Source organism: Myotis nattereri, assembly GCF_964212035.1.
Source record: "Myotis nattereri genome assembly, chromosome: 18".
NCBI lineage: Eukaryota > Metazoa > Chordata > Mammalia > Chiroptera > Vespertilionidae > Myotis > Myotis nattereri.
This window is the reverse complement of record NC_138093.1, coordinates 42,741,612-42,768,399: the sequence shown is the minus strand read 5'-3', so window position 1 is coordinate 42,768,399 and position 26,788 is coordinate 42,741,612. Positions and strand designations below refer to the sequence as shown.

Here is a 26,788-nt window from a genome sequence, read left to right as displayed (position 1 = left end):
CCGCACCTTCCCGGCTCTGCCGCGGCGGTGCCCCTCCTTCCCGCGCTCCGACTGCCGGCCCCAGTCGGAGCTCAGAGACCTCTGAGCCTGCCTCCATTGGCTGCAAGGGGCTGTCACTCTGCAGCAGGGGCGCATCTATTGGTCGGGCTGGAGGCGGGGCCGGAGCTGCCTACAAAAGGCGGGGCCGAGCGGCGCGAAGCGGGAGGGTACAGGCGGGCTGCGACCTGGCCGCTGACCCAGGCGGCGGGTCCGGCGGGAGCGGGCGGGCGCGGGCGAGGAGCGGAGGCCCCGCACGGACGCTCCTCGCCTCCTGGGCAGCCGTGCCCAGCCCGCAGCCCCCGCCGTCGCCCCAGGCCCACGCCGCGCTGCACGTGCCGCCCGCTCCGTCAGTCCGCCAGTTTGTCCATCCGCCGAGATGAGCGAGGTGAGCGGCCCAGCGCCGGGGGCTCCCGGGGGGAGACGGGAGGTGCTCCGGTCTGGGGGGTGGGGAAGGGCACGCCGCCCGGCCGCGGAGACCCTCCCCCTCCCGGCTCTGCGAAGGGACTGGAGGGGGGGGAGGCTCTGAGTCCCCGCGCGGGGCCGCCCCCGCATCTGCCCAGATGCTGCCGGGCGCCCCGTCACGGCCCTGACTCCCGCCTCGGCCCGGCTCAGCCCCGAGCCCGCTGGCGTCCGCAGCCCCTGGGGCCTGGCCGGCTGCGGGAGAGGCCCCTCCGCAGAGCTGCCTGCAGCGCTGCTGACATCTTGGGTCCTTTGTGAGGCTCCTCGGCGCCCAGCCAGCCAGACCTGCCCCCAGCAGGTGTCCTCTCCCGCGGAGCACTGCTCGTCGGTGGGGCCATGCGGCCGCGGGAACCTCTCCGTCCCGAGCCCAGGGCCTCCCTTCCCGGATCTGGGCTGGCGGGAGCACCCAGCTGGGGTCTGCAGCCCTTCCCAGCACGGGGTCTCCTCCAGCCCGCTCTGAGCCCGCACCCTTCCCAGCTGTGGCCGTAGGCAGGTCACGCACCTTTCTGCGCTTCCTGCCTTTGATCTGTCAAATGAGGACAGTGCTGGCTGTTCTGATGATTAACTGAGCTCCTACTACAAAGTACTAGACAGCACCTGGCACAGAGCAGGCACTCAGGCTAGCTAGCTATTGTCATTTTCTCCATTAAAAACAATCTTTTAGAGTGTGACAGGAAGCTAGCACAAGGATTCTCCAGGATGCGGTTCGTGAAGGGCCAGCCGCCTGGAGCCTGGGCTCAGTGCAGACCCACCTGCAGGGGGAGCTCTGCTGTCTCCTGAGAAAGCCGGTGTCCAGGGAGCCAGTTAGTGCCAACTGCTCTGTTGTCCTGGTTGCCATGTCCACTGAGCTTCTCCTGGAAAATGCAGCTACTCTGCGGGCTGTAGATGGACTAAGGAAGACTCCAGTCCTTCAGCTGGTTGTGGCTGTGCGTGCGTGCGTGCGTGTGTGTGTGTGTGTGTGTGCGCCCGCGCTCGCTCATGCACCTTTTAAAAAGAAAAGAGCCCTGGCTGGTTTGGCTCAGTGGATAGAGCATCGGCCTGCGGACTGAAAGATCCCGGGTTCAATTCTGCTCAAGGGCACGTGCCCGGGTTGGGTTGCAGGCTTGATGCCCAGTAATTGGGGGGTGCAGGAGGTAGCCGATCAATGTTGCTCTCCCATCACGGATATTTCTATCTCTCTCTCCGTCTCCCTTCCTCTCTGAAATCAATAAAAAATTAAAAATCAATCAATCAATAAATAAAAAGAAAAGAAAAACAGTGGTTCAAATTTTCTTTTCTCTTGATTCTTTCAGCCCTAATATGAGAAGAGGTTTTCTTTGTCCTCTTTTCACTGAGGTCTGGAGCTCAACGCCCCTTCTAGTGTTTCTAAATCTGTGGGTTGCAATTTAAGCCACCCCCTGGGAGTCTGTGATCTGAAGGCCATGTCACCGGAGCTGGTGGTTGGCCTGTGCTCTTCTGGGGACGCGCACAGCCTCCCTGTAGGACGCACTGCAGAGGCTGGCATTAGGGTGGTGTTTGGCAGCGTGACAGAGCTGCCACGTGGCGAGGAAAACAGCGTGGCGGTGTTGACGGGAGAGTGGTCTCGCTCAGCGGCCACACTCAGTAGCCCGGTCAGGAGCTCAGTCAAATGATGAGAGTGGAAGCCTCGGATGGGGACTAGCTGGCAGTGTGTGCAGGGCTGCCCAGCCTCCCAGGCTGCCAGAGTAACTGGCTCTAACTAGCAGTTTACCATAAAGCTGCCTCCTACTCCAGAGCTGAGCCTGGCTTCAGGGATGAGTATTTATAAAATCCAGAAGCAGCCACCTGGGTGCACACAGAGCCCAGCTGTCACTGACCCAGATCCCCAAAGGGCCCTGCTTCCTTAGGGGCCAGAACCCAGCCTGCCTTCCTCCTCTTGTGAAGTGTGATGAACAGCAGAAGTGCTATCCAGAGCCCTGGCCTCCAGGGAGACTCTAAACCACCTCATTCCCCTCTGCCCAGCTGCAGGGCTCTCCTCTCTCAGGCTGGAGTGTGCAGCCCAGGAAGGCCCAGTGCACTCGGACTCTGGTATAAGCTTCACCTCCCCACCTTCTTCTTGCTTCAGAGAAACTGCATGAAACGAGAGGTCTTAGGTTCTCTAAAGATTCCCATTTCAACTGAAGAAGTGGTCTCCAGACTCAAAACAACTAAGAGTGTAGGGATTCTGTTGGGGCTGCTGGGGAGGGTCTCAGCTCTACTTTGCCTTGGTGGCTCTTTGCTGTCCCTCAGCACTGCAGTAGAACCACCCCCTTCCCCCCCCCCCGTGCGTGTGTGTGCGTTCATGTGCTTGTGTGCGTGTGCGCGCGTGTGTGCGTGCGTGTGTGTGTGTGTGTGTGTGTGTGTGTGTGTGCCGCGCTCATGCGCAGAAGGGCTGCGGGGACTCCTCCAGCTTGTCTGCATTCACAGTTGCCGGCAGGACTTGATTGCTGTGAATCGCAATCTGCTTTTACAGTTGAATAACTTTTCTCTGGTTTCAGCGAAGGATGAGAAAGGGAGATGCATTCAGTCCCTGGGGGCTCTTCCCTGTCATCCCTTGTGGTGTGATGTAGCTCAGCTGCTTAAGGCACAATGGCAAGTCCTGTGATCCTGTTGGTTCCTCAGCTGTGAGGAGCTCAGCTGGAGGAATCTGTTGGTCCCGCCTGTTTTGACAGCCAGGGGCTGCAGAAAAGGGAGAGCTTAGAACTGGTATTCCCTCCTTTATTGTTCTGCTGATGTCCGTTTAAATAATCAGAATGGGATCTCACACTTAGGGGATCACACTCTCTTTCCTGTGCTTCTCTGTCTGAGGCTGCATGATGGGAGTTTGCTCAGGGTGACACCACCGATTGGGATGCCTTTCACTGCTGGAAACATCTGTCTTCTGAAGTAAGAGAAACCAGAGCTCAGTCCCCATCCTGGTGTCAGCTTTAGCTGCTTGAGCAGGAGCCTCTGGCTAGTACAAGTGGGTGACTTTGCCACCCTGTGACCTGGGAATACGGACAACTCTTTCCCAGCTGCAGCTGTGATCAGTTCTCTACAGGGCAGGGCCCTGAGGAATGTGGCTGGGGTCCAAACGCACAAACCTGTTGCAACTCCATGTCTGTCTGTGGAGGGTCCTAGCTGATGGGGGGAGGGTGCAGGGGGAGAGGAGGGAGGAGGGTCAGGGCAGTAATCTTCTCTAGGGAGTTATTCTATGAAAGTCTCCCCGTTTTCTTTCTATTTATCTGTAGTTTCAATTTGTCTTTCATTAGTCTATTTTATCTTTGACAAAAATAAATTTAACTTTGCAATCATTCTTCAGGGTAGAAATACAGGTATGTCTTTTACCAAGAAAATCTCAAATAATATATCAAAATACTTTAGTGATATTTTAGATTTGTTAAGGAGCCCTGAAATCATCTGGTCCAAACTTCTCATTTTACATATAAGGAAACCAACCCAAACATTATCTAAATTTACACAGTACCTGAACCAAGACTAGGGCAGACTGCTGACCTCCCATCCCAAAAGAATTTTCTATAGATTTCTTTATCTCCAGTGAATATAGAATAACTTCATTAACATACAACTTTTAAGGAATATATTATAAATACTTCCTATAGGAAATCTAAGCAGCATGATTTAATAAATGCTGAGCAAGAGGTAGAGAAGGAGAGCAAGCCACACAGAATGGTGTCCATCGGTGGGCACATTTGGTAGGATGCGAGGCAGGGCACCTGCTGTCCTTCCTCACTGGCTGCCTGGCTCCTGTGAAACGGTGTGGTGAGCGTGCCAATGTGGAATAAGCGATAGGAGTGAGCGAAGGGCCAGTGGGGCCCTCCTTCCCCGGTGCTTCGTTTCTGTGCATCATTGTTCCCAGAGGAGCAGAGCCGCGGGGACCAGAAGACAGGCTTTTTCTGAACAGCAGGAAGCATTTGACTTGCAGGTGTCTGCGTAAAGCTAGTGTACCCGGTGACCAAAGGCTGGGCGTGGGGTCCTCCGGCATTTGGCCACTTGACTTCCAGGGAGACCACAGGCTTTGGGGAGAGAAGCCTGGGAGGGGAAGAAGAATGCCCTAGGCTGGCCGAGCAGCAGCAAAAGCCTGCGGGGGTTCCGCTAAGCGCATGATCTACATCCCCCTCCGGACAGACGGCCGCGCAAGGGGCTCCCTTTCCCCGGAATGACTGAGCCAAGTCAGAGGCGGATCCAAAACCACTTCTTCAGAGACCTGGATCGCTGCAGGCGCCTCTAGACAAGGCCCCAAACCTCGCCCTTCTCACATCTCTCCCTGAAGCCTGACTGTTGCTTCAGTGGGCCTGGGGGGGGGGGTGCTGGCCCCCGAGGTTCCCCACCCCCACCGCTGGCTGTGGTCCTTGGTGCTGCCTCCCTCCCGCGCTGAGCCCTCCAGCTGAGTGCTTTCAGGGGGCGGGGGATCCGTGCGTCTGTGTGGGACGTCAGGGCGGGTGGGATGCGCCTGAAGATTACAGTCGGGGAGCGGCTTTGGCTCCACTCCCCGCCCACCCCCCCCCCCCCCCCCCCCACCGCGCCACGCTGTGCGCAGAGCACCGCAAATAACCGCTCATTACCCTGCCCCAGGCCCTGCTGGGGACGCAAGGGCTGTTGACTCACTGCCTCCCTGGGCCAGCAAGGCTGAGGGACCTGCCTCTGACGCCAGGGCACAGGGTGCGGTGGCTGAGGGCAGAGGGACAGAGGGACAGACCGGGGGCTGGGTCTGCAGTCCTCATAGGAGGCATCTGAGACAGGTATTTGGGTTTTATTCCATGTATTGGGAGAAGAATGTGCACTCATTCTGTTTCTGTTCTGACCTGAGGGTGACCTTGAGCGAGCCTCTGGAGGTGGCGGACGCAGGCTGTGCAGGCGGAGGCGGGCCTGGCCCCAGCAGTGCTCCGGAACCAGCAGCAGGGCTCCGGGAGCCAGCGCCCAGGCCTCTCTGGGTCCTTTGGCTGTGACCTTCACTTGACATGGGGGAGAATATGTCAGCAGGACAGAGGGCCCCTGCTGGGGGCAGGGAGGCAAAGTCTCCTCGTCTCCACTTGGAAGCAATAACTTCTGTCTCCCTTCACCTTCTGCCTCTAAGCAAGCAGGGAGCTTACAAAGGCAAAAAGGGGTCTGTGGGCTCGTGTTTAGGATTTTTAGAATTCAGGCTCTTTTTACGTTGCCCTGCCCTGGGCTGTGGGACGGGATTCTGAGCATCTGTTCATCTGGACAGAGCGATTCTGGCAGCGCTGCTGGACTGTGTGTGTGACGCGTTTTCATGGCACGGCCATCGAGCTGTTCCGTGCAGAGCAGGGCCCTGCTGTACGGTGGGGCGACGTGCTGCCTCGTCCTGTCTGCTGCTGCTGCCAACGCCCGCTGACCCCCCTTAAAGAGTACCACTGGCTCAGGAGGGGGAAGCTGGGTGGGTCACCTTTCCCCAGGTTAGTTCTGACTTGCTGCTTGGAGCAGAGGGGGTGACACTATCTTGCCTCTCCTGCCGACAGTGGTTGCTGAGGCAACACCATTAAAAATATCGGAGCCAGCCCGTAGCCGGTGTGGCTCAGTGGATAGAGCGTCAGCCTGCGGACTCCAGGGTCCCAGGTTCGATTCTCGTCAAGGGCATGTACCTTGGTTGCAGGCACATCCACAGTGGAGAGTGTGCAGGAGGCAGCTGATTGATGTTTCTCTCTCATCGATGTTTCTAACTCTCTATCCCTCTCCCTTCCTCTCTGTAAAAAATCAATAAAATATATATACATATATTTTAAAAATAACGGAGACCAAGAGAGTCGGAGGCACAGCTGGAGGAGCGGCAGGACCAGTGGGCTAGAGTGACGGGCGCCTGTTCACCAGCAGTGGCAACAGGGAAACAACACCTAAATCAGCCGTGGGCAAACTACGGCCCTCCGGCCGGCCGTTTGAAATGAATAAAACTAAAAAAAAAAAAAAAAAAAAAAGACCGTACCCTTTTATGTAATGATGTTTACTTTGAATTTATATTAGTTCACACAAACACTCCATCCATGCTTTTGTTCCGGCCCTCCGGTCCAGTTTAAGAGCCCATTGTGGCCCTCGAGTCAAAAAGTTTGCCCACCCCTGACCTAAAACCTCTGCTCTGACTGTGCAGGTGCTTTGCCAAGACAATACTGACAAACTATCCTGAGGCAGGGGTGGACAGACCATCTTTATCATACAAAGGTGAATGGCACAACTTGGTCAGGAGAGATGGTTTAAGTGCTCGGAGGGCATTGTGGGTAACTGGGGTTTCTTCTCTTTAAAGCACTCTTTTCTGACCTCCCGGTGACCTCTAACATGTAAGCCTGATGGAGCTGTGAACCCTTGGGGGCCAGAGAGTAGCTGTGTCATGGCTCCATGCAGGGTCAGTGATCTCAGGAGAGACTCAGGAAGGGGCCTGGCTGGGTGGGCAGAGGAAGAAGGCTGGCCTGTGGGGTTCAGTCGGACACACTTTCCTGCTTAGCGGGGTCTCACGGTTAGCTGACGTGGGAAGGGAAGTAGAGCTGAAGAGAGGGGAGGTGTCTAGAGGGGCTGTGGTGAGAGAAAAGAACGGATGGATTAAGGGAACAGGCTCAGAGTCCAACAGAAGAAAACGGTTAAAGCAAGGACTAGAGTCAGGGATGTGCTGGCAATAGAGTGTTGGATTGAAGTCAGAGATCATGGGACTATGGAATGTGCCTCTCTGTCCCCCATGAACCCACCACACCCAGGGTTTGCTCCCACCTACCCCGCACCTTCTCTTGTCAGTGTTCCATGATCTCCGCAGCAAGCCCAGTGGTCAGTGCTCAGCACTCCTTGCAGCACAGGCCTGCAGGTGGGGCAGCCCTCCTTTCCTGGACGTGTCTGCTTCTCGTGGTTTCTGAGCTCCTGCAGTCTCCTGGCTTTCCTCCCACCTGACGTCTTTTCCATTTTCTTTATTGATTTTTCCTCATTTCTGTAACCCAGGGGTCCTCAAACTATGGCCCGGGGGCCACGTGCAAATACAAATATTGTATTTGTTCCTGTTTTGTTTTTTTTTACTTCAAAATAAGATATGTGCAGTGTGCATAGGAATTTGTTCATAGTTTTTTTAAAAACTATAGTCCGGCCCCCCAACGGTCTGAGGGACAGTGAACTGGCCCCCTGTTTAAAAAGTTTGAGGACCCCTGGTGTAACCTCTAATCACTAAATACTCCAGGACTTGACCCTTTTCTCTTCTCTGTCTGCTCTATTTGAACTCACCCCGGGTGGTTCACCCAACCTCCTGGCTTTAAACGCCATCCACGTGTGAATGGCTGCTCATTTCTCTCTGCAGGGCAGACGCTTCTCTCTACCTCGCCTCCAACACCAGCTGCTTATAACAGCCTCTCCTCTCGGAGAGTTAGTGGGCATCTCAGATTGCCCAAGAGAAGCTCCTGACCCTCAGTCTCCTCCTGGGGCTCCTCCATCTTGGGAAATGGCAACTCCATTTTTTAAAGTTCCTCAGGCCAAATGACATTCTTTGGATGTCATCCTTGACTCCTCTCTTGCAATGTCTCTTATCCAATCAATTAATCAACCAATTACATTACTCATAGCTTGAAAATATACCCAGAATCAAACCACTGCTCATCTCCAGTGCCACCGCGCTGACCCAGGCTGATCACCCTGCTAGTGTTCTGCTTCCTCTCCTGGGCCCCTTTTATGCCAACTGCACGTCATCCCCTCTCACTTGTAGTGAAAGTAAACTCCTTAGAAAGACTCGTAATGTCCCCTCACACAGGCTAGCCACCCCCTCCCCCGCCCGGACCCCCAGGCCCCTGAGAGCTCTTGCCTGGACACCACACCCTGACCCTTCTCTCCTTCAGCCCTTGCTGGCCGCCGGCTCTCAGGCGCTGCCTGAGCACTTGGTGTGGAGCCGTAGTTCCCCACGTCCACCCGCACCCCTACCTCCCTTCCTTGCCTTTCTCTGTAGCACTTAGCACCACTGACATAATACCCGTGTTGTTTGTTTTTATTAATTTTAGGGAGAGAGAAACATTGATGTGAGAAACATCCCATCAATCAGTGCCTCCCAATTGCACCCCAACTGGGGATCACCGTAACCTGGGCATGAGCCCTGACCAGGAATCAACCCTGTGACCTTTCGGTGCGCAGGGTGACCTCCAACCAGCCGAGCCGCCCGGCCAGGGGCTGTTTTATTTATTTATTTATTTATTATTTTTTTTAAAAAATATATTTTATTGATTTTTTACAGAGAGGAAAGGAGAGAGATAGAGAGTCAGAAACATCGATGAGAGAGAAACATCGATCAGCTGCCTCCTGCACATCTCCCACTGGGGATGTGCCCACAACCCAGGCACATGCCCTTGACCAGAATCGAACCTGGGACCCTTCAGTCCACAGGCTGACGCTCTATCCACTGAGCCAAACCGGTTTTGGCTACTTATTTATTTTTAAATCTATTTTATTGATTTTTTACAGAGAGGAAGGGAGAGGGCTAGAGAGTTAGAAACATCGATGAGAGAGAAACATTGACCAGCTGCCTCCTGCACACCTCCTACTGGGGATGTGCCCACAACCCAGGTACATGCCCTTGACCGGAATCGAACCTGGGACCCTTCAGTCTACAGGCCGACACTCTATCCACCGAGCCAAACCAGTTTCGGCCCATTTTATTTATTAATCTTCACACTAGGACAGTGATGGCGAACCTTTTGAGCTCGGCGTGTCAGCATTTTGAAAAACCCTAACTTAACACTGGTGCCGTGTCCCATATAGAAATTTTTTAATATTTGCAACCATAGTAAAACAAAGACTTATATTTTTGATTTTTATTTTATGTATTTAAATGCCATTTAACAAAGAAAAATCAACCAAAAAAATGAGTTCGCGTGTCACAGGTCCGCCATCACGGGACTAGAATGTAAACGTCACGAGGGCGAGGTTTTTGCTTTGTCCTGTGCAATTTCCCTGACACCGATAAACACCTGTTGAATGGATTCTGATGACTTGCTACCCCTCTGATCTCATACCCACTTTTTCAAAAGACTAGGGAATGCGCCTCGTAATAGGAGGGCTGGGACGTGATGAGGGTGAGTCTGAAGGGGTTGGCACCATAATACTGTCATGAATGACTAATATTCTGATTTTTCTTTCCCAGCTTAACACCAAAACATCCCCAGCAGCCAACCAGGCACCTGGCCCAGAGGAAAAGGGTGAGTGGGCTTGGGCTGGGCAGGTCACAGAGCAGGTGAGTGACACCTGGACATGAAGACGGGCAGGGCTGTAAGTCTGGAGCCCTGAACGCGGATAAGGGAAGAGAGCACTGGGTTGGAGCTACTGTCTCTGTAGGCTTCCTGCCACGTTTCCCCAGGAAGCACACCTCCCAATGTTTACTCTCTGGTTTTAGAAACTGGCTCTGGAGTGGTTGGAGACAGGCCCCAGACAGGAAGGAACTAATCAATAATCCAGCCACGGTCTTCATTGGAAGCTGAGGGACAGCTGGGGAACACGATGAGCTCTGGGGTTGGACTGTAGGTTCGGGAACAAGTGGTGAGAGGCACCTGTGGTCCTGGTGCAGGCACAGCGGAGCTCCCCGGAGCCTGGGTCCCTGCCTCTGGCTCCAGGCGACACTGGGCTTTCTGAGGGCTCGCGGAGGCCACAGGGAGTGGGCCTGGAGGAGGGCTGGGCGGTGCAGGGTTACTCACGCGGGAATCTCACCACCTGCAGGGGAAGCTGGCAATGCCAAGAAGGCCGAGGGGGGGGAGGAGGAAGTGGACATCGACCTGACAGCGCCGGAGACAGAGAAGGCTGCCCTGGCCATTCAGGGCAAGTTCCGGCGATTCCAGAAGAGGAAAAAGGACCCCAGCTCCTGAGTGCCAGCCTCGCCCTCCCCACTCCACACTCCGCAGCTCTGGCTTCCACGCGTCTTGTCTCTGTCCGTCTATCCCGGGTGGGGACCATCTGGTCCTCGGGCCGTATGAGGTCCACAAAATCATTTATTTGGTCTGGCCCTGCCAAGGCATTATGGGTGAGTTAATTAAATGTTTGATCAAATATAGCAGGCTAATCTTTAAATTGATAGTTTTGTGTGGCTTGTGAATGATGCTTTAATATCCAAATGGCCCACGGCAGAGAGAAGGCTCCTCACCCTGCCAGCCGCTCATTCAGGCCAGTCTGACCCTGACCTGCTATTTTCTGTGGCTCCTCAGGCATCAGAGCAGCAGAGCATGAGGAACAGAGGACGGGGGAGAACTCAGCCGGCAGCCACTTGCCTGAGGGTGGGCCAGCTTCTCCTTGGGCTACGCCTCCTTAACCAGTTCCTCTGCCCGTGAGGTTGAAGTAGAAGAGGCTTTGAGGCTGAGGGCGCCCCCCCCCCCTACAATGTGGGGGGAGGGGAAATCTTCAGAGTCGGGTGCCTGGGGGGATACGCACTGTCTGCCTGTCGTTACAACAGTCCCACTTCAGGTAACATTGCCTCACACGCTCTGCGCTGCCACCTCCACTTCCTGCTGCCCAAGCACAGGAGCCCCTGGAGACCCGGACAGCAGCTTTCACATCAGTGCCTGCTGAGTAGATGAGTCCCCGGAACGCAGGGGGCTGGGGCGGGGCAGAGGCAGGGGCGTGGGAGCTGGGGGAGACTGGGGAGGAAGGACAGTGAGAGGGAGCTCTGAGGACACAGGCTGCGGCCAGGGAGAGTGCCTGCCCCTAGCCCCACGTCTAGCCTCCCCAGAGGCCACGCAGACCGGGTGACCCCTGGAGCGCCCGCCTGCCCGCCGTGGAGTCGGGGCAGAAGGGAATAGCCACTGGGTGAGGTTTTAGCTGTTTCACAATTATAGAAAAAACAACAGCCCTCCAGTGGAGCATTTAGCCTCTGCTTCCGATTTTTCTTGGGAGGAGTGTGAATGCTGGCCCCAGGGAGGGCAGGTGCCTGAGCGCTTTCTCACTGAAGCCCACCTCCCTGCCGCCTACCTGCCCACACCCTGCTTCACGCCCACACTGCTGCCTCCCACCCCGGCCTGCTGCTCCCCTTCCCTTCCCCTCAGCCGAGGGTGAGGGCACACCCCTTCATCTTGCTCCCTGTCCCACGTGACCTGTCCTAGCTGTCCCTGCTGCTTTGCCCCCCCCCCCCCCCAACTGTTAAGCAAATGTAGTGGAAGAAGATGACTGGGCCGCACTGAAGACTTTAAACCATGAATTAAATAAAATGATGGCTTTCAAATGAGTTTACATTGTTGAGACTTGAGCTTCGTACCCGGAAACCAGAGCCGCATGCAGGAAGTGAAACCACTTAACAGCTGTGAGCAGGGGCCAGGCAGGCTGTGCCTCCGCCGGGCTGGGAGGATGGAGCTGGGCACAGGGAGCCCCTGTCACTGCGCCTGCTCCTGTCCCCCCGGTCCCTGGAGGGGCGGGGAGAGCAGGGCTCCTGCGGACGAGGCTCCGTGGGCTCGGGGCTGGGGAAGGCAGAGGGGGTCTGTCACCAGCCCCTCCGCAGGCGCCACTGCTCAGGGCCGTCTGGTGCGGAAATGTTTCCCTTTCGCGTTACCCTTGCCCCCATACCCGCGCTAGGGCCAGGGTGTGGCCGCAAACAGGCTCAGTGTGGGGACAGCCTTCTGACCTGAGAGAGGGCTGGGCCTCCTTTGCAGAGCCCGCGCCCCGCTCAGCAGGTCCTGAAACCCGCCTCTCCGCCGCTGCTCATTTCTGCCACCTCTGCGCCCGCAACTCCTCCTGGGCCCTGGAACCCCTTTTCTCTCCTGTCCCCCCAGTTCCTACCGCTGGAGACACACGATCCTGAATACCAATCGCCAGGACTTGCTCGAGCGCCTTATTCTGTGAGTGTAACCTGCTCCTACGGGTCAGCAGAAGAGGCGGTGCTGGAAAGTCCCGGCGAAAGCACGGGCGGTACCGCCCTGTCGCTCTGATCTCCTGCGGTTTCCCGCTGGCGCGGGTGGCGGAGCTGGGTGTGCAGCCCTGAGGAGCAGGGGTGCTGGGGTACGTTCTCAAGCCCAAACTCGGAGAGGATCTTGGCAGGAAGTCAGGCCCCTGAAGGGACAAGGGTCCTGCTTCCCTGACAGCCTGCTGCCAGGGCCTGGGGTCGTTGCCCTCTCCTCCCTCGGCCCCAGCACAGTCAGCTTTCCCACGGGTCTCTCCCATCTCTCCTTCCTGCCTTCAGTCCTTGCAGGGCGCTCCCTTCGGCGCCTCTGCCTCTCTCTGGCCCCTCCCCTGGCTGCGTTTCCATCATTTCGGGAGCTGTTTGCAGTGCGGTGGCCTCCGCAGCCCCGGTCCTCCCTGGGGTCACTCCAGTGAGCTGCTGCCGCCCTTCCCCACCTTCTCTCCAAGCGCCGACTGGGTGTCGGTGAAGGCTGGCAGGTGCCTCGGGAGCCACGTCAGACTGCCCTCCCCGCGCTGGGAGCCGCCCGCAACCAAGCTCTTCACGGAAACCAGCTGGGGGGGGGGGGGGGCTCTGCCCAGAAGAAGCAACGGAGATGGAGGCAGCAGCTTCTGGAAATGTCAGTGTTTATTAAACATATGAGGACATTTGGGGGTTGAGAAGAAACATACAGAATGTAGAAAAATTCTAAGAATCCCCTGTGGCTGGGAGTGTAGCCTCTTCCCTTTCACCCTAGTTCCCATTTGTTTTCCTCCTTTGTGTTTGGTTGTTTAAAAGCCATTTCTTAAGGCTCATCTGCCCCTTTCCTCAACTCCTGACCTGAGGATCGCTGTCCCTCCTCCTCCAGGACCTCGAGCCCCAGGACAGTGCTCGGAGCGGCCGCCGAGGGCGGGCGTCGGGGGCCCTGCGCCCAGCGCCCTGCGGACTCCCTGAAGGACGTAATGGGGGCGGGGAATCGAAACATCCACATGACGTCATTGGTACTCAGTCATGGGGGTCAGAGCAAGGGCACCGGCAAACCAACCAACAAGCTTGGATTAAAAAAATAAAAGAACCGGAATAAACCCTGCAGGGAGGCTGATCGGCATGACCCGGTGTTAGCTGAGAGCACACAGTAGGGCAGGGCCCCTGACGGAGTGGGGGGAGGGTCAGGGAGGGAAGAGGCAGCGGACAGGTTGGGTGCAGGGGCACGGGTGCAGGTGGCCTGGAGTCGAGGCGCGGGGTAGCAAGGTCCCTTTCTTCTCGGTGCCGGAGGGACAGGCACCAAACACACAGTCCTTGGGGCGGTGCAGGGTAGGATCACGCCCTGGACTCCCAGAAAGCCAGGGGGTGCAGGTGGGGGAGAGTATGACGTGCCTGGGGAATGAATTTTGGAGTGAAACTTACATCTCAGAGGGAAGTGAGGGCAGGGCAGGGCACCTAGAGGGGCAAAGGGAGCCCGGGCCCCGGCTCTGGCAGGGCCTGGGCTGGTCACGGGTCCGAGTCCCGGCCCATCATGTTCTTGAGGGCGTTCTTGAGGCTGGTTCTGCTGGGGGACTTGACTGCGGGCCTGAGCTCCGAGCTCTGCTCGTCCTTGCGAAGCTCCATCTCGATGACCACCACCTGCGCGCCCTGGGGGGCCTCCGCCCCTGCGCCCCGAGCCCCCGCCCCGCCCGCTAACCGCTATTTCTTATCCTTGCGAGACTCCCCCAGCCCCTTGGACTTCTTCTCACTGGCCGCCTTGGTGCTCCTGCTGTGGTCCAGCATGGCGTACAGCACGGGCGTCTGGGGAGGGGCGCAGTCAGTCACCGGCCCGCCCCGCCCGCCCCCGGTCCCGGCCCCGAGCCCCGCTAACCTGCCGGCCGCGCTTGGAGTCCTTCCCAGACTTGTGCAGCTTCCCCTTCTCCATGGCGCTGCGGGGAGACGGGGTGTGGGCGGGGCGCCCCCCTCCCCTGCCCCTCCCTCCCCTCCCTCTCCCCCTCCCCGGGCGCCCCTACCTGAGCCGCCGCCGCAGGGCCGCCTGCCTGCGCAGCCAGCAGTACCGCACCAGGTAGAAGAGCAGCAGCAGCAGCAGCACCGCGCCCAGCACGCCCCCGACGACCGCGCCCAGCACCACCCCGTAGCGCGTGGGCACTGGGAGGGAGGGACAGTGAGAGACCCGCCGGACCTGCCCCCTCCCCTGCGGGCGGGTGACCCCAGCTGCCTCCGCCCGCCTCCCAGGGCCCCAGACCCGTCCTCCGTCTCCTCGCGCACCTTTTTCGAAGACGTAGAGCGTGACCTTCGAGGTCTTGCCCACGATGTCGGGGGGGTTCTTGACGTCACAGGTGAACGTGCCGTTGTCGCTGTAGTCCAGGTTGTGGATGACGATGGAGCCGTCCTTCCAGCGCGGGTCCCCTACCCACTGGATGCGCTCCTTGAAGGTGCCCACCTCGTCGATGTAGGGCTGCCCCTTGGCGAAGTGGAAGATCTGCGGAGCCAGGGCGGGGCGGTTCCAGCCACAGGCGCGGGGCCTGGGCTGGGGCGGGCCAAGGTGGGCCTGCCCCGGCCACGGGGGCTCGTGGCTCATAAAGGACCCCCCGCCCCGCCCGAGTTCTCCTGCCTGTGGCCTCGGAAGCGCCCTCTCCGGTGCAGCCCCAGGGCCCCCCGGCACTCACTGAGATGGCATCGCGGCCCCCCTCGGGCTGGTAGCGCCAGGTGAAGGAGATGTCATCCGAGACCCACTCGCTGGACCAGAAGGAGCAGTGCAGGGTCACTCGGGAGCCGACAGCGCCATGGACCTCCCTGTCCGTGTACACGACAATGGCCTGGGCCAGGGACAGCACTGCAAACAGAGGGGAGGGGTGCTGGGGGCCCCACACGGACACCGAGGGCGAGGGCAGGTCCTGCTCAGGCCAAGTGGGCGGAGGAGAGACTGGGGCAGGAGTGATACAGTCTGAGGCCCAAGTCTCCCGACTCACTGAACAGCAGATTGAAATGCTGTGTTGGTCCCAGCTTGTCAGCGGCCTGAGGGGGGACATGGGCAGTGGCTGTTCCCTGGGGGACAGCCAGGGGCTTGCTTTGTCTGCACGTCTTCCTTTCCCTGAGGCTCAGTTTCCCCAAGCCATCCCTATGATACGGGCTTTACAATTTTTTAAATTTATTACAAATTATACAGGTAACACATATTACATTCTTCTTATAAACTATTCAAGCAATAGAGATAAAGCTAAAGTCTCTCTTGAGGCCCCCCTCAACCAATTCCTTCCCTGTCTGTTATCATTTTTTTAAAATATATTTTTATTGATTTCAGAGATGAAGGGAGAAGGAGACAGAACTGTCAATGATGAGCGAGAATCATTGATTGGCTGCCTCCTGCACGCCTCTACTGGGGGCTAATCCTGCACCCCAGGCTTGTGCCCTGCTGGGAATTGAACCAGGGACACTCAACCACTGAGCAACACCAGCCAGGCTGTTATCAGTTTAATGTGTAGCCTTTTTCTCTGAATCAAATTCAATATAAACTTAATACACTCAAGATATACAGGTACTTATGCTTAAGAATATATGTATATAAAATAATATATGTAGGGGTTTCCATGTTGATTCATAGAGACAATCTTCTTTTTAAAAGCTGCACAGTATTTCTCAGTAGAGCAAAATCAAGTTTTTCTACAGGAAAAAAAAAAAAAAAGAAGGTAACTAGAAAGTGTTAAGTCTTCTTCCCTGGCTCAATTGTCCTCACTGCTGAATCTCTGGTTGCCATACTGCTGACCCTTGACTGGGAGATCAGGAAGGAAATACCCAGGGGAAGCTGGGTACAGCCCCAAACCCCAAGTCCAGAGCTCAGATGACTGCGTGTGAGCGCTCTGTGGTTCCACCTGCTCACCCTCCTCTTGGCCGTTCTGGGTCAGTGCCACGCCCAAGACTTGCCCACACAAGAAAGGCCATTCCAGGGAATTGCGAGCGTGGGCTGGCCGAGTGGGGGCAATTGTAGACTCTTTTGTTCTAGAAGATGGGGAGCAAGCAGCCAAACAGAGATCCACTGTCTGAGCAATGCCGGGGGCTGATGCCGCCCCCACATGGTCCCGAATCTCCCACCTCAGCATGTAAGACACTGACCCGCCACCTAGGACCCCCGCCTTAGAGCCTTCTTGGGATTCCCAAGAGCAACAAGGAAAGTTATTCACTGGGTGCACCCCCTCTTCTTCCTGTTCTAATGTCCCCCACTGCCCTTCAGCTCTGCTCAGTGAGTGGGGCCGGTGCTGGGACAGAACACTCCCCCTCTCCACGCCTTTCCCCAGCATTTCCTCAGGGGCCCTGAATAGTCCAGTACAGCCCAGAAGAGTCTGGGTTTGGGTTGAGGACCAAGAAGTTGACAGCAGAGAACGTTGGCCATCCCGAGCAGCCCCACCCATTTGCCTGCTGCTCCAGAACAGTTCAGAGAAGAAGGACCCGTTCAATCACCCTGCTTTGACCTTCTCTTGCTCACCCAACATCTACCATGGGGCAAGGAAGGGGTCGATCAACTTATGAAGGAAGACAGCTTTCAATGAACAAAATCCTAGAATCTCATAAACCCTTCCTCCCACTCCTTTCGCCCACATAATAGACAATTGATCCACAGAGAGAAACTGAGGCACCCAGAGGCAAAGGACCCAAGGAGCTGGGACCACAAACCTGGGACCTTTCCTTAGATCACAACCCCTGGATTTTCCCTTCATGGAAACGAAGGGTTGGTACCTCTGTACTAGACCATGAGTAGGAACCAGACTCAGGTGTCTGACCCTGGTCCTAATCTTGCTCTAACATTGCTTCCCCCAGGCCCTCAGCATGGCTCTGGGCCATGTTACCAATTCCCAACCTGGGTCTAGTATGGTCCACCTCAGGGAAGCTCTCTACATTCTCTTTTACCTTCTCCCTTCATAGAATACCTTTATGCCTCCCTCCAAACTATATATTTTTTCTCTGAATAGAATATCCCCTTCCTGATCCTTCTCACTCTTCCTTTAATTGCAGTGGGCAGTACAGGGAAGGCAGTGGGAAGTTTGCAGAGAGAACCTGAGTCCCAGGGCCCCAGGCTGGGGTGGTTCCACTTACCCAATGAGGAGAAGAGCAGTGCGGCCAGGATAGAACTGGGGCTGGACGAGGGAGCCCCAGGAGCCATAGCTGGGGCAGGGTCTGCAGGGTTGGGAGAGTGGGGGACCAGGAACTGAGCGGGGGGTTCCTGGAACCCGCTTAAAATCCCCCAGGGCCCCAGTATGAGGGGGCTGTCCTGAGCCAGTAACCAATTGCAGCCTGGCATGTGCAGTTGAGAGGTGGTGGTAGGGGGCTGACTGCAGGGAGCAGAAGGAGCATTGTGTCCTCTGGGTGGAGGGTGGGGTACACATACCACCCCATACACAGAGGGCTTTGTGTCTGCTGGCCTCCCCCTGCCCTAGGCTGGAATGTCGAGGGTGGTGGTGAGGGAGAGGGACAGAAAAAGGGACACAAACACACTTCTCTGAGGGATGGATGGGCAGGGGGACCTGAATCCTAAGGCCACGAGAAGGGGATTCCTCCCCAGATGCCTGGCCTGAGATGACCCCCTGGGGCCCTGGGAGCTACAGGCAGGTTTCCCAAGAGAACCTGGGAAGCAACGGTCACTGTCTTCCCGACAGTCTTAGGTGGCAGGACAGGCTTCTTGAGATGACCAGGTCCTTTGGGAGCCTTATTTGACCCAACTCCCTTCGTCCTGGGTGATTCTTCCCAGATGGAAGCTGTTCTCCCTGGGAAATATCCAGGGAAGAATCTCCTAACTTCTTCGTCTTTGTCGGGAAGCCCTTCAATGCCGTATGCTGCAGTCGTAGCGTATTTCAATTTAGAACAAGTCAGCAAAACCATACTGTGCTACCTAATGTGAAACGCGGTGTGCAGGCAACAGAGAGAAGAATAAAACTGAAGTCCCCTTCAAGGAGTTCAGGATCTAGTTCGGGAGGGCGGAGAGGAGGGGCAGAGGACAAGCCATCAACAACGGACCGTATGGACTGTGACTCCTGCCACGGGAGAGTGCGGAGCCATGCGCTGGGCACCCGGAGGCACGCTCAGCTGCACGGGCGGGAGACTGTTACGTGATGGAGATTCAAAAAAGAAGGGTTCCTTAACGAGTGAAGTTCAGGGGACGGGGGAGTCACGTCTGGGAGGCCATATTAGCTGTGGGCCAACCATGAAGGATCCGTGCCATTTTGAAAAAGAGAAATGTACCCAGGTAGTGAGAGTATCTAGGCAGGTAGAACAGCGAAAGCAGAGACAAACGCAACGTGCGTGTGTGCGTGAGTGTGTGTGTGCGCGTGTGCGTGTGTGTGTTGAGAAGGTCTGTGAAGTATTGGGCATATTCAAGGCAGATCTGGGGCCATCCACTTTGACTTGGGGGAACCTGAAGAGGCATCACAGGAAACGAGTCTGTAGGAAAGTTGAAGGTGGTGTTGATGGGCCTTAACATACAGGCTAACGAGGGTGGATTTAATTTACATTCTAAGAATTTTCTGAAGAGTTGGGGTAGTGTTTAAAGTTAATAATGGGAGTGTCTATATGCTCAGAGCTGAGTTTTAAGGCAAACCTGGCCAGGAAATTCATTCGGGTCAGAGCTCTCCTGATTGCTGCCTCCTCTCCTCCCCTCCTGGAACCCTCTGAAAGGATTTTGCTTTCCATGGAACCTCTCACACGCCCATCGGAAATGTTTCCCTCTCTCTGCCCCTGCCTTTCTCACACCCTAAGCCCTGGGTAGGCTCTGCTTCTTCTCCTGCTTATTTTTCTTTAAATATATTCTACTGATTTTTAGAAAAAAATTTTTAATATATATTTTATTGATTTTTTACAGAGAGGAATCGAGAGGGATAGAGAGTTAGAAACATCGACCAGCTGCCACTTGCACACCCCCTACTGGGGATGTGCCCACAACCAAGGTACATGCCCTTGACTGGAATCGAACCTGGGACCCCTCAGTCCGCAGGCCGACGCTCCATCCATTGAGCCACACCGGTTACAGCATCCTGCTTATTTTTAAGATGAGTCCTGGTGTTAAGAGGATTCACTGAATGTTTGGTTTGCATTTCAATGTGAATCATTTCCATCGATTCTGGGCTCTGGAGTTAGCTTGAGGGCAGAGGTCCGCTGCTCCTGCTCTGGGACAGGCAGGCTCTCCCGTAAAGCCTCAGGCGGCATCTCCCTCCTGGCAGTCCTGGTGGGTTCCATGATTAGTGTTAAATTTGCGTTATGGAAATGCAAAATAGCATTTTCATTTGATACAGAAATAACCGCATTTATGCTATTTAAATCCTGAAAGGAAGGGTGCAGCAGTGTTAGCTATGAGTCAGGTCTGAATATTAATGTAATAATGTTTTATGGTGGAGTCTGGGCTCTTCCCTTCACTCCGCCCCCGCCCTCCGCCCGCAGAGACTCCAGAACTCGCCCCCGCCGGGCCCTGCTCGCCCTCTCCCTGGGGCTCTCAGCGGCTCTGGAGGTGCCGGCGGGGCTGGGTTCTCGGAACTGCTCCTCCGCATCAGAGCAGAGCGAGTCCTCGCGCCCACCCAGGGCTTCTGGCTGAGGGCGTCACCCCAAACCCGAGCCCAGGGGCAGGGCGCGCGGCCCGACGTCAGCGGGCGTCCAGCGGGGCGCGGAGACCCGCTGCTGCCGCTGGGCCTCCCGTGCGTCTCCGGGCGGGGAGCTGCGCAGACCCGGAGGGGACCTCGCAGGGGCCCCGGGCGTTTCTGCTCCGCGGGGCCGGGGGCCCGCAGGTCCCGGAGGGCCTGGCCCGGCCTCGGAGCAGCTCCCGGCGGTGCTCGGAGGCCCGGGAGGCCCGGCAGGACTCCGCGGGGAGGCGCGCCCCCAGGCGGCCACGTGCCGGAGGCCCCGCCCCGCGCCCCGGCCGGGCCGCGCGTCACTTCCGCCCGGGCCGGAAACCAAGATGGCTGCGCTCCTGTGGAGGTGACTTTCGCGTGGGGCGGGATCGGTGCCGGCGTCCCGCGGAGACCCGTCAGGCCGCTGGCTTCGCGGTGACGGCCGTCCGCCCCGTGTCCGGGCGGCGGGAGCCCGTGGGGCGGCCCCGCCGGGGCCCCAGCGGCCGCCGCTCCTGCCCTTCGCGGCTGGGGGTCATCGCCGCCGTCTCTCCCCGCCGGCGCTCCCCGCCGGATCCCGGGTCTCCCCGCCGCCGGGAGCCGCCCGAGGGCTGAAGCCGGCGGACCTCGGAGGCGCTGCGGTTCGGGCCACGCAGAGAAGCGGGTGGGGGCGCGGGAAGCCGCCGCTTTGGCTCGTGGGGCGGCCTTGCCTTAGAGAGAGAAGAGCGGCGCCGGGGAGCGACCTGCGGGGGCCCAGGTCCGCGCCCGGGGGTTCTGCCCCGTCGCGGTCTCACCTGGGACGGCCCGGGCGGAGGTCGCGACGCGCTGTGGCTCCCGACGCCTCCTGTCGGCCGGGCGGGCAGCGTCGAGCTCCCCGGCTGCGCCGCCGAGAGCAGGAGGCCGGGCCCTCCGGCCGGTGAGGAACCGGAGCTCCGTTTCAGCTCCGCGTGGGGAGGAGCAGGTGCCCGCTCTTCTCTGTAATGCCCGTTCCTTCCGAAGAATCACCACGGCCGCCCCCCCCCCCCCGCCCATCTGCCTGGACGGTGCTCCCCCCCCCCCCCCCAGCTGCCTGGACGGTGCCCCCCCCCAGCTGCCTGGACGGTGCTCCCCCCCCAGCTGCCTGGACGGTGCTCCCCCCCCAGCTGCCTGGACGGTGCTCCCCCCCCATCTGCCTGGACGGTGCTCCCCCCCCATCTGTCTGGACGGTGCTCCCCCCCCCATCTGTCTGGACGGTGCTCCCCCCCCCATCTGTCTGGACGGTGCTCCCCCCCCATCTGTCTGGACGGTGCTCCCCCCCCCCCCCCCCAGCTGCCTGGACGGTGCTCCCGGCCGCTGCACTCTCCTGGGTCCATCCCCAGTGGCTTTGTGCCAGCCCTATTGCTGGACACTATTTGTTACGGAAAGTTAGCTTTAATGCTGTTGAGATTTAATTCCCGATTTACCCAAATGTCTCTTCATTTCTCTTTCCACTTAAGTCACCCACTATAAAAATAGACTTTATTTAGTTTCTCTCTGTTGACAAAATGATTCCTTTTGGAGCTGAGATCAGGAATGAGTCATCTTAGTCCTTTAAATAAAGGACTCCCTGCCTCTTATTTCCAAACGAGAGGCCTGGTGCACCAATTCTTGCAGGGGTGGGGTCCTGCCCATAGGGCAGTGTGTGTGTGTGTGTGGGGGGGGTGCTGCAGAGGCTGAGGGGGGCGGGAGGTTGGGGGGCCAGTTGGGGCCCCATGCGGAGTTGGCCTCGTCCATGTGCGTCATAGCCCAGGTCCTGGGATAGTTCTGGTTGCTTGGCTCTTACATATAGTTGAGCCCCTTTTCCCTAAGCTGTGCCTTGCCCATTCTTTTCAGAATGGCCTCCATAATTGAATGCTTTTGGATTCTTTGATATATCATACTTTGGTAGTGGTGGAATTAACATTTAGCTTAAAATGATCATTTCTAAACAGTCCATTTTAGGAGTTTCAAGATCAGGTTTAGAAGCTGAGGGTCATGATCCTCATGAACTGTGTTTAGACATCACATCTGCAGTTCTGTAGGACGGTCACCACCAGGATTCCATGCCCAGAAATCGACCTTTTCATTGGTGGCAATCCGAGGCTTTCACAGGAGGGGCACTTCTCTGTTCCTTTCTCACAGGGTGGTTGTTTTTTTAAATTTCTTTATTGATTAAGGTATTACATATCCCATCATAACCCTCTGACCCCCCCAACTCATGCCCTCACCCCCCTGGTGTCTGTGTCCATTAGTTAGGCTTCTATGCATGCATACAAGTCCTTTGGCTGATCTTTCCCCCGTACCCCCACCCTCCCCTACCTTCCCTCTGGGGTTTGACAGTCTGATCCATGCTTCTCTGTTTCTGGATCTGTTTTTTGTTAATTAGTTTATGTTGTTCATTGTATTCCATAAATGAGTGAGATCATGGGATATTTGTCTCTCTCTAACTGGCTTACTTCACTTAGCATAATGTCTCACAGGGGTTTTATAGAAGGTTTTGTTTAAATTAAAAAAAATTCCTGATGAATTTCTAGTTCTAACTCACTTCACTAGAGGGACTTGGAACTGTTTATAATGTGCTGATTTAACCCAAAGGAAAATACCTTCTAAGAAATTAGAACTGGTTTCTAGTGTCACTACTTTATTTGGAACCAGTCAAGGTCATTGGTTCCATGATTATCGACTCCTCATTTGTGAATGAAAATAGTAATAACTTGGGCACACTGAAGAGGAATATTGGTTAAACATTTTTAATACTTGGTTAAATATTATTAGTTATCAGACCAGGATAACTTTTGAATAGTCTATATTTTGTACTAGAGGCCTGGTGCACGGATTTGTGCACCAGTGGGGTCCTTCAGCCTGGATGCGGAGGGCTCCAGGGCATGTCTAGCCCCTCTCACCAAGCCCTGATTGTCTGGACCCCAGCAGCAAGCTAACTTATCAGTGGGAGTGTCTGCCCCCTGGTGGTCAGTGCACGTCATAGCGAACAAACGGTTGGACACTTAGCATATTAGGCTTTTATGTATATAGACCCACTACACAAAATTCATGCATGGTTGGGGTCCCTAGCGGCTGCTGGCTGCTGGGCTTCCTTCATTCCACACTGCCCTCTGGTGGTCTGCACATGTCATAGCGAGCGGTTGACCTCCTGGTCAGTTGAACTCCTGAGGGGACACTTTGCATATTAGGCTTTTATATATACAGATACTTCCTAAACGGTTCGTGGATCAGCCAGTGACTGATAGCCAGCAGAGTTACCCAAACTGCATTGGCGCTCAGTTAAGGAATGACTTGCCTCAGCCAAGGCAGATGGAGAACAGCTGGGCTGCTATGTGGCCATGTCATGCTACTTAAGCCCAAAGTTACCAAGAATCACTTACCTTCTGGGCATTGCTCATCATATTAGATTCTACACGTGAAACATCTCCAAAAATAAGTTTTAACTATATATGTAACATTATTTTTAAAATAAGCATGCTCATTCACAGACCATTTTCTTGAGCCTCTTCTATGTGTCAGACGTTTAGAGGTATAGATGCAAAGTATTCCAGTCCTATCCTTGAGCTCAAAGTCTAGAGAGGAGATAAAAAATAGGTTAATTATTGCCGGAACCGGTTTGGCTCAGTGGATAGAGCGTCGGCCTGTGGACTGAAGGGTCCCAGGTTCGATTCCGGTCAGGGGCATGTACCTGGGTTGCAGGCATATCCCCAGTAGGAGATGTGCGGGAGGCAGCTGACCGATATTTCTCTCTCATCGATGTTTCTAACTCTCTATCTCTCTCCCTTCCTCTCTGTAAAAAATCAATAAAATATATTTAAAAAAATAGGTTAATTATTAAGCGTCATAATAGATATAGAGATATGAACAAGTGGTGTGGGCTCTTGACAAGTATAGCAGGTAAGGCTAAAGAAATGGTGAAGACGCTCAGCTGGTGTGGCTCAGTGGTTGAGTGTTGACTCATGAACCAAGAGGTCATTGGTTCGATTCCCAGTCAGGGCACATGCCCAGGTGTGGGCTCAATTCCCAGTGGGGGGTGTGCAGGAGGCATCCAAATGATGTTTCTTTCTCATCAATGTTTCTCTCTATCCCTCTCCCTTCCTCTCAAAAAATCAATAAAAACATCTCTATATGTAAAAGCCTAAGCGGTTGTTTCGACCTGTTGACCAGTCGCTATGGCACGCACTGACCACCAGGGGGCAGACACTCAAATGCAGGAGCTTCCCCCTGGTGGTCAGTGTGCTCCCAGAGCACCACTCAGCCAGAAGCCAGGCTCACGGCTGGTGAGTGCAGCTGCGGCAGCGGGAGACTCTCTCGACTCCTTGGCAGTGCTCCCAAGTGGCGGTGGCAGGCACAGCGAGCGGCGTGGCGCCTAGCTTGGGCTCCTCCCTGGCTGCCTGCCGCTTGGTGCACTGCTACATCCCCCAAGGGGTCCTGAATTGCAAGAGGGCGCAGGCCAGACTGAGGGACCCCCTCCCCTTTGCATGAATCCATGCACTGGGCCTCTAGTATTTTATAAGAAAGAAATGGTGAAGTTGCCACCTAGGGATTACTGGGTTTTGAAGGATGAGTTGATCAGGCTATAAGGGAGGTTCCAGTCAGAGCAAAGGCTTGTGGTCATAAGAGGGGTTGCGCCATGAGGGTGTGATGTAGCATCCAGTGTGGAGAGAGTATAGGGCTAAAGGGAATTTGTTGAAAAATAGGTCCAGAGATTGGATTGGGCAGTGCTGAGAAGGGCCTTGTTTGGCCACAGTAGGAACCTTAAACTATAAGCAGTCGGAAATGGTTAAAGACTTTTAGGCAAAAAAGCAGTGGAATCAGCTTTGTTTTTTAGTAAGTGAGCTCTGGTAATTCTGAACGATAGGGAAGAGATGGTGCTAGGGAGATAGTGCAGGAGCTTCTGTGACGGAGCTCCTAGTGAGAAATGAAGAGGATGCGGACTGAAGCAGTGGACTGAAGTTTCTAGATGGTGTTGGTAGGCTTGGGTATGCCTTGCATATATGTGGGGGCGGGGGGTGCGAGGAAAGAAGAAATCAAGGATGACTTGCATTGTGGCTTGGGAGTTAGTTGTGGGCTGATAACCAGAAATCAGAACTTTTGTGCATCAGTGATTGCTTTTCACTGAGGCTGCATGTGAAAGCTACACATGTACCTAGTGTTGCTGCTTTCCCAGACATTTATGAAACTTTTTGGCATAACATCAGATTAAGTGTAGAGATCATATAAGAGAAACTCATTATATTATAGTCACATCTTATTTTGGGGGAAAAAATAGCTTTTTTCAATTTGATCATATGGACTTGGCTTTGAATAATTTGTGGGGCTTTTTTCTTCCAAAAATTCAAATTCATTTTCAGCAGACAAATATTTTTATCACCACTGAGGGTTTTAAATAGAATGTGATGCAAACTCTAGACCTTGGGGAGACCAATGAAATATTAGTACCCTCCATAGATGTGGCACATTACGGTTTAGAGAACGCTTTCCCGTGTATTTTCTCATAGAGCCCTCTCAGCACCAGTAAGGCAAGTAATAGCAACAGCATTTTATAAATGAAGAAACGGAAGCTCAGTGCCGCACTGAAGTGACACAACTTACAGATCTAGAATTCCATCTGGCTCTTCACTTTGTCTGATGTTCTTTTTTTTTTTTTTTTAAATATATTTTATTGATTTTTCACAGAGAGGAAGGGAGAGAGAGAGTTAGAAACAACGATGGGAGAGAAACATCGATCAGCCGCCTCCTGCACATCTCCCACTGGGGATATGCCCGCAACCCCGGTACATGCCCTTGACCGGAATCGAACCCGGGACCCTTCAGTCCGCAGGCCGACGCTCTATCCACTGAGCCAAACCGGTTTCGGCTGTTGTTCTTTCTACATTGCTGTTGTTGCCCAAACCAGAGAAGTTGCAAAAATGATTTGAGCAATGATCACATTTGGGGGTAATGCATTTAGAAGGGGACAACTCTAAATAGAGATGATAGGCCCTAGGCTTGTTAATTAAACAATAAAAGAAAGGACTACTATTACTTTCTAGCTATCACATGTAAAGTACTATTTCTGGGTGGGAAAAGATCTTTTCAAAATTTCTGGTTTCACATGAAAGGCAAGGATGATAAATACTTTTGTCACATATCAAATAAAGTTACGGCGTTTGTGCAGCTGGTTTCTGGTGGAGCCTGTGGAAAGTTGACTTTGGTATTTGTCTGGGAAACAATAGCACTAGACAGAGGCTGTAGATTCCAGCCCACATCTGCAGGCTCTTGCTGGGGCCGAGGGACTGGACTCGCCTGGTGTGAGGAATGCGAGCCCTGCAGCTTCAGAGTCACAATCACTTCAATTGAAAGAGATTTGTTCCCACTTCTTTCTTTCTGGGAGCCTTGGATACACAATGTCCGTATTCACCTTTTGCCTCCAAAGCTGGAAAGAGAGAAGAGCTGAAGGAAGTGTTGGTTGGATTATTTGTCCTTCACGTTATGGGTCCTTCTCGTTTCCTAGTGTAAGAATGAGGTTCTTGAAATGTTGATACATCTCCTGTCAGTAAAGGGCGGATGATCGTGAGCTTGTTTAGACCACGGGGTCTTGAAAAATCCATATCCCTTTGGTGCCTTGACATAGTGGAGACACAGTGAACCTCTGCAGAGCCAGTGTATTTACATTTTAGTCCCAGAGCTTCATTCTGATAACTTTCTTAAGTGCTTTTGGAAAGATTTGACACAAGGTGAGTGAAAGGTGTAGTCATCATACTGTGTAAACCCTGGGTCAGTGCAGCTCCTCTTCAGGTAGCATGTCTGGGCGCATTTTAGTCTCAGACTTGAAATGTAGCAGCTTTTTTAGTAGAAAACTTGTGTGTCAGAGAAGGCTTTGTGTTCCCATATTTTTGCAGTGTCATAGGAGACGTTT

The 26,788-nt window shown here is 55.0% G+C and overlaps 3 protein-coding genes across 5 annotated transcripts in view; 2 read left to right on the top strand and 1 right to left on the bottom strand.

Moving 5' to 3' along the window:
- Positions 1–202: 202 nt before the first annotated feature.
- On the top strand, positions 203–11,665 carry PCP4L1 (Purkinje cell protein 4 like 1). Of its 2 annotated transcripts, XR_013997181.1 has the most exons (4): positions 203–424; positions 9,608–9,662; positions 10,177–10,477; positions 10,659–11,665. XR_013997181.1 is itself a non-coding variant. In XM_081112642.1 (3 exons), exons 1-3 carry the CDS (start codon positions 416–418, stop codon positions 10,320–10,322), a joined length of 210 nt encoding a protein of 69 aa, XP_080968768.1. In that variant the 5' UTR covers positions 203–415; the 3' UTR covers positions 10,323–11,665. The 2 variants fall into 2 exon arrangements, 1 of the variants encoding a protein (XP_080968768.1); XM_081112642.1 differs by having other exon boundaries at positions 10,177–11,665.
- Positions 11,666–13,715: 2,050 nt separating this feature from the next.
- MPZ (myelin protein zero) lies at positions 13,716–17,459 on the bottom strand (the record flags this gene model as incomplete). Its single annotated transcript, XM_081112628.1, is given in 7 exon segments — positions 13,716–13,999; positions 14,003–14,101; positions 14,172–14,229; positions 14,314–14,449; positions 14,570–14,783; positions 14,971–15,137; positions 17,393–17,459. Coding segments are annotated over 7 exon segments (933 nt in total). The 3' UTR covers positions 13,716–13,807.
- Positions 17,460–20,221: 2,762 nt separating this feature from the next.
- Positions 20,222–26,788, top strand: part of SDHC (succinate dehydrogenase complex subunit C) — a 31,889-nt gene continuing 25,322 nt past the window's right edge. The window contains exon 1 of one of the 2 annotated variants that reach the window (XM_081112638.1): positions 20,222–20,257. In XM_081112638.1, the coding sequence (XP_080968764.1) occupies positions 20,238–20,257 (20 nt within the window). In that variant the 5' untranslated portion in view covers positions 20,222–20,237. Of the gene's footprint in view, positions 20,849–26,788 lie in introns of both variants that reach the window. The other variant, XM_081112639.1, reaches the window with a different exon arrangement.

Coding starts and splice junctions, on each gene's coding strand:
- PCP4L1 (XM_081112642.1), top strand. Junction 9,663..10,176: donor ACCTGGCCCAGAGGAAAAGG/GTGAGTGGGCTT, acceptor CACCACCTGCAG/GGGAAGCTGGCAATGCCAAG.